The 12,719-nt window shown below is 41.1% G+C and overlaps 1 protein-coding gene across 3 annotated transcripts in view; it reads left to right on the top strand.

The window, feature by feature from the left end:
• Window positions 1–12,719, top strand: part of SETBP1 (SET binding protein 1) — a 267,984-nt gene that overhangs the window by 178,514 nt on the left and 76,751 nt on the right. For all 3 annotated transcript variants that reach the window (XM_072359104.1, XM_072359106.1, XM_072359105.1), the window contains exon 5: window positions 8,149–11,614. In XM_072359104.1, coding sequence (XP_072215205.1) covers window positions 8,149–11,614 — 3,466 coding nt within the window. The remainder of the gene's footprint in view (window positions 1–8,148; window positions 11,615–12,719) is intronic.

The raw sequence follows: 12,719 nt of genomic DNA, 5'->3' as shown, positions 1-12,719 counted from the left end.
CATTTTTTCAGGGTGAATTGGTAGGGCGGGATTCACCCCTTGATGCAGAGAAGTGGAATCACTTTTCTTTCCTTCAGTATATTTAAACCCCTTTGCAAATTTTCATGAGATTTAACCCAGATTCACCAAATAGATGTTTGACAGATTTCTGGACTTTGTGCTGTAGCATGTGCAATACTTCATGCTAGACCCTAGCTGCAATCAGAATGCTTTGAAAGAATTAATCTGGCGGTCAGTAACTGCTAAATGAAGTGCATGCTAAAAGAATGATGAGCTAACTGACTGGAGCTCACAGCTTTTACGAGCTCTTCTAAATGCCTGTTTTCAGGTGAATTCAGCATCTCCTTGACATTCAAGGACTCAATTTATAATCAAATTATTTAACTCTAGTGGAAAGAAGCATTGGCCTCAATGGAAAAGCCATTTATAATCCCCCCACTCCTTGGGAAAAAAATAAATAAATAAATAAAAATGCATTCAGGATAAAGCTGCAGTTCCTGTAATAGATGAGAGATAAAAGAAATCTTTTGATGCAAATTAAACACTGCAGGCTTTTAAAAATTACAGCAGAAACTTAGAGCACACAGCTGCTCGCATCCGTATTTCCAATTTAGTAATCTGAGACGTGCTGAAGCATTAATGTTCTGGACAACACCACAGACGTTTCAGAGATAAATACTTACTGCTAGCATTTCTATGGAGCCAACAGGACTCCATCCATTGTGGGATCCTTCTGCCATTTGATTTTGCCCTCAAATGCCGAAGTTTTGGAGGAAGAAGAGAGAGCATGAAATATACAGCTAGGCGTGCAATTTTTTACTTGCACATCAGCTCCATGGGACTATAGAACTTCTGAAAGGATGAAAATACATTTCAAACATCAGTATTAGAGTGTTTGTCAGTGATGCTATTAGGTTCATTAGCACAGCTTCTAGACAAAAGAAAAGAAGTAGTTTAGCAAGGCATTTTCCTCTGCAAACTCTGGCTTCTTGGATGTAATGTCCAACTGAAATGCTTAAAACTCTTTTAAGTGGCTTAAGATCAAGCAAGGACCGAACCAGGGCTGACTCACCAAAACTGCATTAGTTCCATTATAGTCCACCTTAGGTGGTGTTTAATTGTTCTTTTCCAGCTGCCTAAAGTTAGGCAGCAAAACGTGTTATGCTTAACATGATACTTCAACCGCATTGTTATGTCAGTGGTGATGGGCTCTTTGTTGGAGATGACAGAAAAATCCCATTGTTTAGAGTTTTCCCAGACTTGGTGCTTAATACGCAGTCCTGAGAAGAGCAGTGTTGTTAAACATTTGATAATAGAAGTGTGTGCAGAGGTGAGCTTATTCTGCAAGTAAGGAATGGATCAGCTCCTAGCTCCAAATCCAACCTTTATAAATTCAAAATTTGTTGCAATTTACCCAAATAAAACCCTCAAGTACTGTGTTTGGAAATCGAAGGTGTTAGGAATGCAGCTGAACACTGAAATAGCATACAAATCATCCAGTACCAAAATTAATTTGGAATATCTGTAGAATCTGATAGTTATAAAGCAAATTAGGATGCCTTAGTTGGAATGCATGAAAAACTGTATTATTTGCAATCATGTGAGCATCTTTAGACCATTCAGTAATCTCTGTGTATTGTTTTATTGTTTCTGTAAGGTTAAGTGCTTTAGATAAGCATTCTCAGAAGGGATGTGATGCCAAAGCTATTGTTTTATCAATATTTTTACTTAGTTATCTTGAGCAAGCCCTTGGTATGAACAACAAGCTTCTTGTGCTGCAGCAGCAAATAACAGCACCAACTTTCCCACTGAACTTTTCCTTTCCTGTCTTGATATGATCACACAAATATCTCAGGGAAGACAGAGGTGTGTAACAATGACAGTGCAAATCTGCAGGGACCCCCAGCACCTTCAGTGGAACTCTTCCTGATTTGCACAGCATCGTAACACAGTCTGCTATGTTTATTTTCAGTAAATGGACAAAAAACAGGTGATGCTTTGCTTTTAATTAACCCACTCTTATCCCATGCTGTGTCTTGCTCTCAAGTAGTCCCCCTGCAGCTTTGTGTTAACTCCTGCTTCTCTTTCAATATCTAATGAATGATCCTCAGTCGTGTGAATGTGGTGATGTTTGGACTTTGTGCTATTGAAGATTCAAGGTTTTAGGGCAGCAGTGAACTCCAGAAGTGCTGAATTTCATACGCTACTCTGGAAAATTTCCCTTCTTTGGGACAATAATGATGAATTTCATATTAATGCCTGATGACATGCTTTCCATCCCTATTTTAATTGGAATTAAAGCCCCTATATCAGTTTCGAACTAGCTTCTGCAGTGTTTCTCACAAGACATTACTGCTGTTTGCCATTCTTGCAAGTGTCATATTCCAATCTGTGATCCCTCCTCCCTGATTGCTGTCATTAAAGACATGCAAGACTTCCTAAGCCCTTTCAGACACTTGCTTTTACAAACCAACCTGATCCAATCACACAGTCCTGATATAAATTGACCACAATTACTGCTAAACCCATAAGTCATCAGACCAGAGCGTAGTTCCTCTAAACCTGAAATCTTCTCCACCTAGCATATGTTATTTACAGAGTAAAGCTACCTCAGGAAGGCTCAGTTCACTCACCAAAAGATGTGAACTGTCTCCAACCTTTAGTTCTGATTATAAGCTTCAAGTGAGCTGTTTTCAGTTGCCCCACTGGGACATGAGAGGAAATGCTCAGTTTCAGTTTTGAGCAAAAGTATGAGCTGAGCTAGGATTATTTATTCATGTATTGGAGCAGGATATCTCAGTCTTTTTCTTCCTCTCAAAGGGTTTTCTTTTCCAGTAATTTATTTTCATGCATGTCTAGGATGCAGAAAGTAAAGAGAAAGCTTTTCAAGAGGAACACATTACCTGGAGTTTCTCCCATTTTTTTGGAACACCATGTTAAGGACCAAGGCAACATCTGTTGTTTTTAGAAGGCAGGTGCACATTGTGTTTTCATCTAACCTTCCTCACAGCCAGATATATTCATTCAGTCCTGAAAATCTCAGGCTGACCTTTTGCCCTACCAAAGACCTGTTTTCAGCATAGTCTGAATACATTATCAACACTGTCAAATTCAAAGCTGAATTAGGAATGAATACAGCTTTACCTTTTCTCAAATCTGGCTAGATGCAGGAAAGGTCTAGTCTGCATGCAACACAGTTCCCTTAGCAGAGTGCTGTGCCTGAGCTAATATACTTCTCTGCATGGCTTGGAAACAATCTTATGACTCAGCATCAACCGGCCCAGGTGGCCAACAGACCAAACGCTTGCATATATTAAAGCAGTCACCCCATTGATTTCCAATGAGATGTCAGCTCCTCATTGCCAGAATTGCTACCAAAAATACCTTTCAGGTTCTGAGACCACACAGAGGAACTGAATAATGCTTTTCTGAGATTCTTGTTTGCTGTAGAGGCAAGAGTGGCCCCAAGAAAAAGGCAAGCACTTCCAAAGTCTCTAAGTGATATTATTGGTTTAGGAAAGCCTTTCCTCTTTTTATTTTTTAATAGATTTTCAGCCTATGAAGAAGAAAACAAAGGATGGTATGTCCCCAGAGCATTCTCTCATGTGTCACTGTGGATGCCAGTCCCCACAGACGCTCCCAATGTTATTAATTTTTAAAACAAACTTGCTGATTGAGGTTCTGACTGCCTTTAAATTGTCTCTACAAGGAGACTGTGTACTAATTAACCCACAGAAACAATCAATGATGTACCTTTTTCAAGTTTCAGGGTGATTAGAATATGAAAATGAAGAGCACAATGGTGCAGATGTTTTAAAATCACAGCAGACAGCAATTAGTGACATGGGAACCAGCTGCTTATCTCTCCATATAAAGCCTCTTAATAGGGAATTACACTTGAGGAGCCATTACACAGATGGATCTGCGAATGATTTAAAGAGGGGGCGTAGTAGTATTAACTTTGATTTGCAAGCCAGATTCCTGACAATCTGTATGTGTGTTACCTCTAGAATAAAAGTGTATTAGCAGTAAAAAGGTACTGCACCCTGTAAGCAACTAGATTTGTCTTAGGTGATATCTATGTGTGTATTACCTTACTTTTTCTTCTTCTTCAGTTGTATTCATCATCATCATTATTATTATTATTTCTATTTGTTTGGATTTTTTTTTCTCATGTTCATATTAATTTATTGGTTTCTTACTGGAATCTTTTCCTGCTTTTTACTTAGATTTGGAGAGAAGTTCAGAGGGGATGTGGAGGCAGAGTGATACATCTAGTAGTTAAAATAAGAGTCCAAGAGGGACGGATTCAGCTCGCTTTATAGAGTAAGGGGCTATTCATCAGGAAGATGGCTGTATGTCTTTCTTTTTTAAAGGCTGCAGCCTGCATGCCTGAAAAAAATTATCAAGATAAGTATATCTGTAGGTGTAGGGATACACAGGTCTGGCAAGGCAAGTGAAAGCACACATTGCCATCTCTTGCTCCCTGTCTGGTTCTCTTCAGTTGCCTGTAAACAGGATGTATGCTGCTTGTAAGTCTACTCATAGCTACCTGAAGTCAGGACTGACAGTCATGAGCTTGTCAGTAAAACCATTTCGCTAATGATGAGAGGATTCATAGGCCACTTTTTTTTTTTTAGTCTAGTTTTAGCATATACTTTGCTATGTTGCTCAAACTTCCTTGTAGTTATAAAGCAGAAGATTTTAATTTTTTTACTCTTTAGAGGAAAGGTGGGATTATAACTGAATAAGGCTTTCTGATAAACTGAATATCAAGAGAAACATTGACCAAGGTTAGTGGTAATATTGCATGGATTAAAATATGTTTCTGTTTTTCCATCAGATGAAGGAGAAGGGTCCTGGTACAGAATAGTTAGCTGCTAAAGAAAATCTCTTTCAATGAAAGAGAGAATTACAGAGACAGGTACTGAAGTTTGAAGTATTTTCAGGATATCATAAACCAAAAACTAAACACAGGTTAATCATTTCACTTTTCAAAGCTCACCATTCTTGGTGCTGATCTCAAGCTGTGCTGCCATAGCTATAGATCTATAGAGCTGCAGTATATTACATGCTCACTGACAAGTAAAATAAGTAAATACCAAGATATAGGTTTTTGAAGAGCCTCGTTTACTCTTACCAAGCCCACTTTTGCCTCCTTCCCTGACAGCCCTGATATCCTCCAGTAGCTCATCTCAAAGATTAGCTATATTCTGCTATATCTTGTTTGCTTCTTAGGGTTGTGCTCACCTAGATAGGCAAGATGAAGCCTACATGTTAGGACCAGTGGAATCAGAAAGCAGTATGGAAAGATACATCATGAAAAGAAACAAATTTTGCTGCATTACTTTCAGCTGATTTCCTAGTGCTTTTAAGAAGACAGTCCCCATGTATTTGATACAGCTTATGAAACCCAACCTACTGCAGCTGCATGCTCTCTGGGTTACTCTGGTCTTCTCTGCAGAAGAATTATTTTGGGATGACATGGACATGTCTGGCAGGGAAGAGAAAACTGTAAACATAATGCTGGAAGAAGTATCATGAAGAGACCCAGTGGACTGCTATGTGCTACAGTAGATATATAGTTTGACATCCTATTTCGGAAATGAAGTACTCCAATCCTGCCGACTGGTTGGTTTTTGAGGCCCTGTTAAAACTGGAATATTTATCTGTGTGGTTAAGTGCTTTAAGCGTTGGCACCTTTGACGACAGAGGGATATCTTTCTCATGAATTGTAAGATTAATGTTGTGGTGGCCTGTGGTGCTGGAGTAATGACAAGGCTATCATTAGGGATATGTTGGTAGTTGCATCACAGTTTTATAGCATGTGGAGCAAGGAAATGAGCCTGGAGGAGTCAACTGATATATCAGCACTCATCTCTGATATACAGCTGGCCTCTCAATGCTGAGCCCTCATTAACAGCTTTAAATATAGAGATTATTGCTCCTTTTAAACCAGAGATTCCTGTGTGTGCAGTGCACTTAGAGGCACCAGAGTGTTGCTAGCTTATGATGTTTTCTCTTGCTGCAGTCACCTTCTCTTTTTCCAGATGACATTGCTCAGATTGTTTAGTTTTGCAGCTCGGCGCTTTGGAAATAATATGAGGGGCAGGGGTTGCTTTGACAGCGGCTGCAGGGCTGAGATCTCTGCCTTGGCACAGCCCCAGGGGCTGGGAAAGACCTCAACCCACTATTTCCAGGCTTTTTTTTTTCCCAAGTCAGAAATCGTATGCTGGAAGAATATGTTTTCTGTGAGGCATGACAACATATTATTCTGGGGACATGGAAGCAGGTGGGCTGCATTTTGCCTTGTATTTTACCCAAGGAGGACACTGGTGTTGTGCTGTGGGAGCTGTGTGCTCCAAGGCCACATTGTGGCTTGAGCGTGGGAGGCCGCTGCGATGAGGAAGAGCTGATTCCTTCCCCGAGGCCTGTTTATGCTTTCGGCTCTTTTCTCAGGCTGAAAAAAAAAAAAAAGAAAGAGGAAAAAAAAGTAAAAAAAAAAAAGTGTGTCTCTTACCCGTAACATCTGCAGTTCCACCACAGCTGCGTGCTTTCATTTTCTCACTCCACAATTCCTGGAAATCTCTGCTTTCCCTGAGCGTAGCTGGTCCATATGTACAACAGCTGAACTATCCACAGGATTTAAGAGTCCCCAATTACTCCACAGACAATGGACCAGAACAACTTCATCGTTATTGCCTATTCCAGAAAGGCCACATGTCCTTTTTCATGTGAATACTAGGTATACCTCAACATTGGATTGTCTATAAGATGCATGTTTGCTGGTCACCAAATAATATACCGTGAACTTGGGGTGATTAGCACCTTTCAAATCCCTCTGAAATGGCTCAAAATCTGAGGACACCTAATTTCCCAGAAGGCTAGGTCTCGAGGAGATCAGAACCATTTTGTGCTGACCCCAAAATCTCTGTGGCAAACAACCCAAGCAGGGATCTAATGTAACGCTGCTGATTGAAACTTAATTGTAACAGCATGTTTGCAGAAACATGAGACACTTAGCAGTTGTTTTCTATTGTTCTTTCCTTAGTTACGCATTTATTTTAAGTCTCTCATCATTTATTTGGTATTCGGAACGGTGTCATTACAGTTTGTTAGGAACAGTTGTTTGCTTGTTGTACTAGGTGCTCAAAATCAGTTGCACAGTTTGGCCCAGAGCTTTACAGAATGTGAATGTGACCGGAGAAAACAAATGGCTAGAGGAGGTCTGTGAGAGAAAGTAAGAAGTTTGCTTGTTCCATTGTTGTTTTTTTTCACATTTAAAAGATTTTTGAAAAAGTTATATCTGTAAAGGAATATAAGTTCCTTCTAATGAAGGAGGCCTGCCAAGAATAAAGTAGCCTTTATTATGCTCAGTAGAAGACTTTTGCATAATTATGCCTTTTCTGTTACCCCTGCAGTTTGAAGGCTTGCTATCAGGTTAAAAATCGTTACTGAAGGTGTCGCTTACCCACATTGCAAATGGCAGATTATTAAAATATAAAGAGAATAATGCAAATCTTGAACTTGGCAAGTGTACCTCACACACTGGATGCTATGCTTATTGTTTTTAACAACTGATTTTGTGGTGATGGCTTCTATGTGGAAATTTAAACCAGTCGATCTTTGAGAATTGTGGCTTTGTGGGGAGATGAACTCATGGGTTTTCCTCTTGTTTGTTGTAGCTTCCTAGGTAGTTCTTGTTGTTTACATTGGTGGGTTTAATCTTGAGCATCAAGTTTTGCTAGGGATTATTTTTAAGGAAAAGCATTCTCACCGAGAGGCTGAGTTATACCATTCATCCATTGGAAGGGAATATTTTACTCATGTTTTAAATTAAAAATCAATAAAAGATGTTTCCTCTGCAACTTAGCATTTATAGAAATATTTCCATTGTTTTTAGAGTGGGAAAACACACAAAATTTGTTTACAATGCATGAATCTGAATGCAAATTTGACTGAAGTATAAGAACACTTTATAAAGGCTCCTAACTGTTATGAGGACTTTGGCTTAGATCAGTTGTCATTCACTATGCAACTAAAGTGCTTCAGCCAGTGGCTGTGACTGGACAGATAAACTAACCTTTTTCTAATGTTTTTTTGTTTTTATTTATTTATTTATTTATTTATTTTTCTCTCACCTTCTAGGTTTATGATAGGCAACAGAAACATTCTACCCTGCACTATGATCCAGGCCTCCAACAAGACTTCACCGGTGATACCTTAAAATCAAAGCACCAGCAGAAAAGTAGCAACCAGCACCATCTTGACTGGTCAGCAAGCTCCAATACTGGATCCGCATCTCAGAGTTGCTTCATCAACACAGAACCCAGTCGAGAAGCTGTTTGTGCTACTAAGGTCACCCCTCCGGAGCCAGGAGTTTCCTTCAGTAAATCCCAAGCAAAGAAGTCCTGTGCCAGCAGCACATGGGGGCAGCTGTCTGTCAGCAGCAAAGAGCTTGCCATTTGCAGTGCAGTCCCATCACCCAACAACATTGGTGTGGCTGCTCAGCCAAGCAGTGCCTCCGAGTGCAATGGGCTGTTGCCTATTGGTGATCAAGACGGAAGTGTGCAGCTGGAAGCCCCTGATCAGTCTACTGGGAGTACAAAGAAGAAGTTGAGCAAAAAGGACTTGATATGTCAAACCATCCAAACTGCTGACATTGAGTGGGTGAAGAGCACTCAGAAAGCATTTGACAGCAAATGTCATGACAGCATGGAAGGAAAAAAAGAATCTTATTCAATGGACAGTGTGTTGGATGCGTCACCATCAAAACAGAATCCCGCTTCTGCCAGCAGCTGTGAAAATGACACTAGCCATGTACGAATTACTATCCCAATAAAGTCTCCAACAACAGATATATCCAGCCACAAAAGGAAAAAAAGGCAATCTACAAAATCTTCAATGGAGAAAGTTATCCAAGAGAAAAGTCTGCCTTCTGGACTTGCTATAAACAGTGAAGTAGCAAACAGGAGTATCTCTCAGTCAGAAGGGAGTAAAAAAGATATTCGTGTCACAAAGCCAGGGAAAGTGATTGAAAATGAGTCCCCCTTAGCAGCTATTGACAGCAGTGTGCTTATTGACAGAGCTTCCCCCAACAGTGCCACCAGACTCAGAAAATCTGTAGCTGTGACATCTACTCTCCTATCCACTGATCTCCCCACACCTAGCAAACTGTCTGAGGTCCAGCACCCCAAACTCACAGCGAAACGGCGATGGACCTGCAGCAAACCGAAATCTATCCTTCGGGAGACCTCCATGACAACGTCTGAGAAGATGATGGTGGAACCTCCTTCAGCCTATCCCATCACACCATCCAGCCCTCTGTATACCAATACAGACAGTCTTACTGTGATCACACCTGTCAAGAAAAAAAGAGGACGACCAAAGAAACAGCCTTTGCTCACTGTTGAAACCATTCACGAGGGAACATCCACTAGCCCAGTGAGTCCAATCAATCGTGAATTTCCAGGCACGAAGAAAAGAAAGAGGAGACGGAATCTGGCCAAGTTGGCTCAGATGGTCCCTGGAGAGGACAAGTCCATCAGTGATCTCAAGTTTCACAAAAAGGTTGGAAAGCTGGGGGTCTTGGATAAGAAGACTATCAAGACCATTAATAAGATGAAGACCCTCAAAAGGAAGAATATTCTCAATCAGATTTTGTCCTCCTGCTCCAGCAGCATAGCTCTGAAAGCAAAAATCCAACCACCTTCTTGTGCTGGGCCAACAACCATTGATGCCAGACTAGGGAAGCAGATCAATGTCAGCAAGAGGGGGACTATCTACATCGGTAAAAAACGGGGCAGGAAGCCAAGAGCAGAGCTGCAGCCTCAACCAGAAGAACCTAAGACAGCCATGAAGCACTCAAGGCCTGTTTCCAGCCAGCCAGAAAACCCAGCAGTGCCTTCCAACCTGCAGTCACTTGTGGCATCGTCACCAGCAGCTATTCATCCGCTTTCGACACAGTTAGTGGGGACTAATGGCAACCTTAGCCCTGCAAGCACTGAAACAAATTTTTCAGAGTTAAAAACTATGCCAAATCTTCAACCTATCAGTGCTCTTCCTACAAAAACCCAGAAAGGAATGCACAGTGGAACTTGGAAGCTGTCTCCACCCAGGTTAATGGCTAATTCACCTTCCCACCTCTGTGAAATAGGTTCTTTAAAAGAAGTTACTCTGTCACCAGTGAGTGAGTCTCACAGTGAGGAAACCATTCCGAGTGACAGTGGGATAGGTACAGACAACAACAGTACTTCTGACCAAGCTGAGAAAAGCTCAGAATCCCGCCGGAGATACTCCTTTGATTTCTGCACCCTGGACAATCCAGAGGCTATCCCATCTGACACCAGCACAAAAAACAGGCATGGTCACCGGCAGAAACATCTCATTGTGGATAACTTTCTCTCTCATGAGAGCATGAAAAAGCCAAAGCACAAGAGGAAAAGGAAAAGCTTGCAAAATAGAGATGATCTCCAGTTTCTGGCAGACCTTGAGGAACTCATCAATAAATTTCAAGTGTTCAGGATTTCACACCGTAGTTACACATTCTATCATGAAAATCCATATCCCAGCATCTTCAGGATTAATTTTGATCACTATTACCCTGTGCCATATATCCAGTATGACCCATTGCTCTATCTTCGTAGGACCTCTGACATGAAGTCTAAGAAGAAGCGTGGTAGACCTGCCAAAACCAATGACACCATGACAAAGGTGCCTTTTTTACAAGGGTTCGGTTACCCTATTCCCAGTGGGAGTTACTATGCACCCTATGGAATGCCTTACACATCAATGCCTATGATGAATCTTGGTTACTATGGTCAGTATCCAGCTCCTTTGTACCTGTCTCACACGCTTGGAGCGGCTTCCCCATTTATGAGACCTACCGTGCCACCACCCCAATTCCATGCAAGCTCTCATATGAAGATGTCCACCACTGCCAAGCATAAAGCAAAACATGGAGTGCACCTACAAACACCTGTGGGAATGGGCCTTGGAGACATGCAGTCCTCTTTGGCTCCTCCGAAGGTTGGAGGAACAAGCCTTTCAAGTGGCCGACTTCACAAAAGGAAACACAAACATAAGCACAAGCATAAGGATGAGAGGATACTGGGGACACATGAAGATCTGAGTGGTCTCTTTGCTAGCAAGTCCACTGGCTTCTCCAGTCACTCTATCAATGAAAGGCTAAGTGGCTCAGATAAAGATCTCTCCTTGCTCAATGAGAAAAGCAAGTATAAGGAGAAGCAGAAGCACCAGCATTGTGAAACTGGACACAAAAGCTCAAAGAGCAACTTTGAAGTGGATACACTGTCTACCTTATCACTTTCTGATGCTCAGCAGTGGACACAGAGTAAAGATAAAAGTGATTCAAGCAATGACCCCATTGACTCTTGCACAAAGAGATACTCTGGTAATACTGAGAGTAATGCAAGGTCAGAGTCCCTGGACGTGTTTGGTGAAATGAATTCCTCGAGTGAGAAACGGGATAATGATGGAAGTGGGAATAAAAGAAGAAGCTTTGAAGGGTTTGGAACCTACAGAGAAAAGGACATCCAGCCCTTCAGGATAAATAGGAAGGATAGAAGTACTTATGATTCTTCTGCCTCTTCTGGTAAGTTCTGCTTTATTTTATTATACCTTACTGCACTTTAATTTTAATGCTGAACAGAGGGACTTGCAATTTTCAATAATTATATTCAAGTCATTCACTTCTATGTCTGTAATTGATTCTCATTTTCCATCTAGATGTTAGGGATACTGACAAGAAAGCTGGCCACATGTTAAGCTGAGACCTACAGAAGTATTTGGGTTGTTAGACAGCATTTATGAATATTTCTCTTTACCTTGAGTATTTATCCTTGCTTGCTGCACTTCCACCAAATGTCCACCCATTGCATTCCACAACAGCGTCAATTATAACATCTGCTGGCAAAGAAGGCAGCTCTCTTACTCAGATCTAATGTCTCAAGGTGATCGTTGTTGCCCAGTACAGCCACAGTACTCAGCAGACTTTCTTTGCTCTTGCCCACAAAGTGTACAAAATCCATTTGTTGAAGGGCTGAGCAAGATGTTGTGGAACTGGATCAGTATTCCCTGACTGTTAGGGTGTACCACTGATCCAGAGGGACCTAGGATGGTGATGGCTACACTGAATATGAAGAGACACTTGGTATAATCACTATGTGAATCTGTCAGTTCTGGTTGGTAGGTGTGATGTAAAGTAACTAACCTGAAATCAAGTGGCTGAAAGAAGGGACTGGTGTTGTGGAAACAATAAATCCTGACTGGCTATGAAGAGTTCAAGGTTGTATGACATAGAAATATAAGCTAGGATTATAGGGAAGGAAGAAACTCTTTTGAATACTAAGGACATCTGTTCCTCTCCCACAGAGTTGAGGAGCGGGGAAAGGAATCAGATCTTGCCTGAAAGACTGAATTGTACTTTACATTAGGGAGCTAACTTCATGGTGACACAGAGGCAGGTGTTTTGCTGGAATATAAATGAATTTATCTTGGGAGTAAGCCCAGTGCTCCTGCACCACCATATATTTATCACAAAGTAGGTTTCATACTTCTTGGGAAAAAGTGAGCTTTACTGAACCAACCAGCAGTAGATGAGATTCTGATGTGCTAGAAAAAGCTTCAAAGAAACGTAATTTAGACTCCAAAACAAAAACAAAGGAAAAAAAAAAAGAAAAAAAAAGAGAGAGAGAGAG

Source organism: Excalfactoria chinensis, chromosome Z (genome assembly GCF_039878825.1).
Source record: "Excalfactoria chinensis isolate bCotChi1 chromosome Z, bCotChi1.hap2, whole genome shotgun sequence".
Taxonomy (NCBI): domain Eukaryota; kingdom Metazoa; phylum Chordata; class Aves; order Galliformes; family Phasianidae; genus Excalfactoria; species Excalfactoria chinensis.
This window is presented reverse-complemented; position numbering and strand designations above follow the sequence as displayed.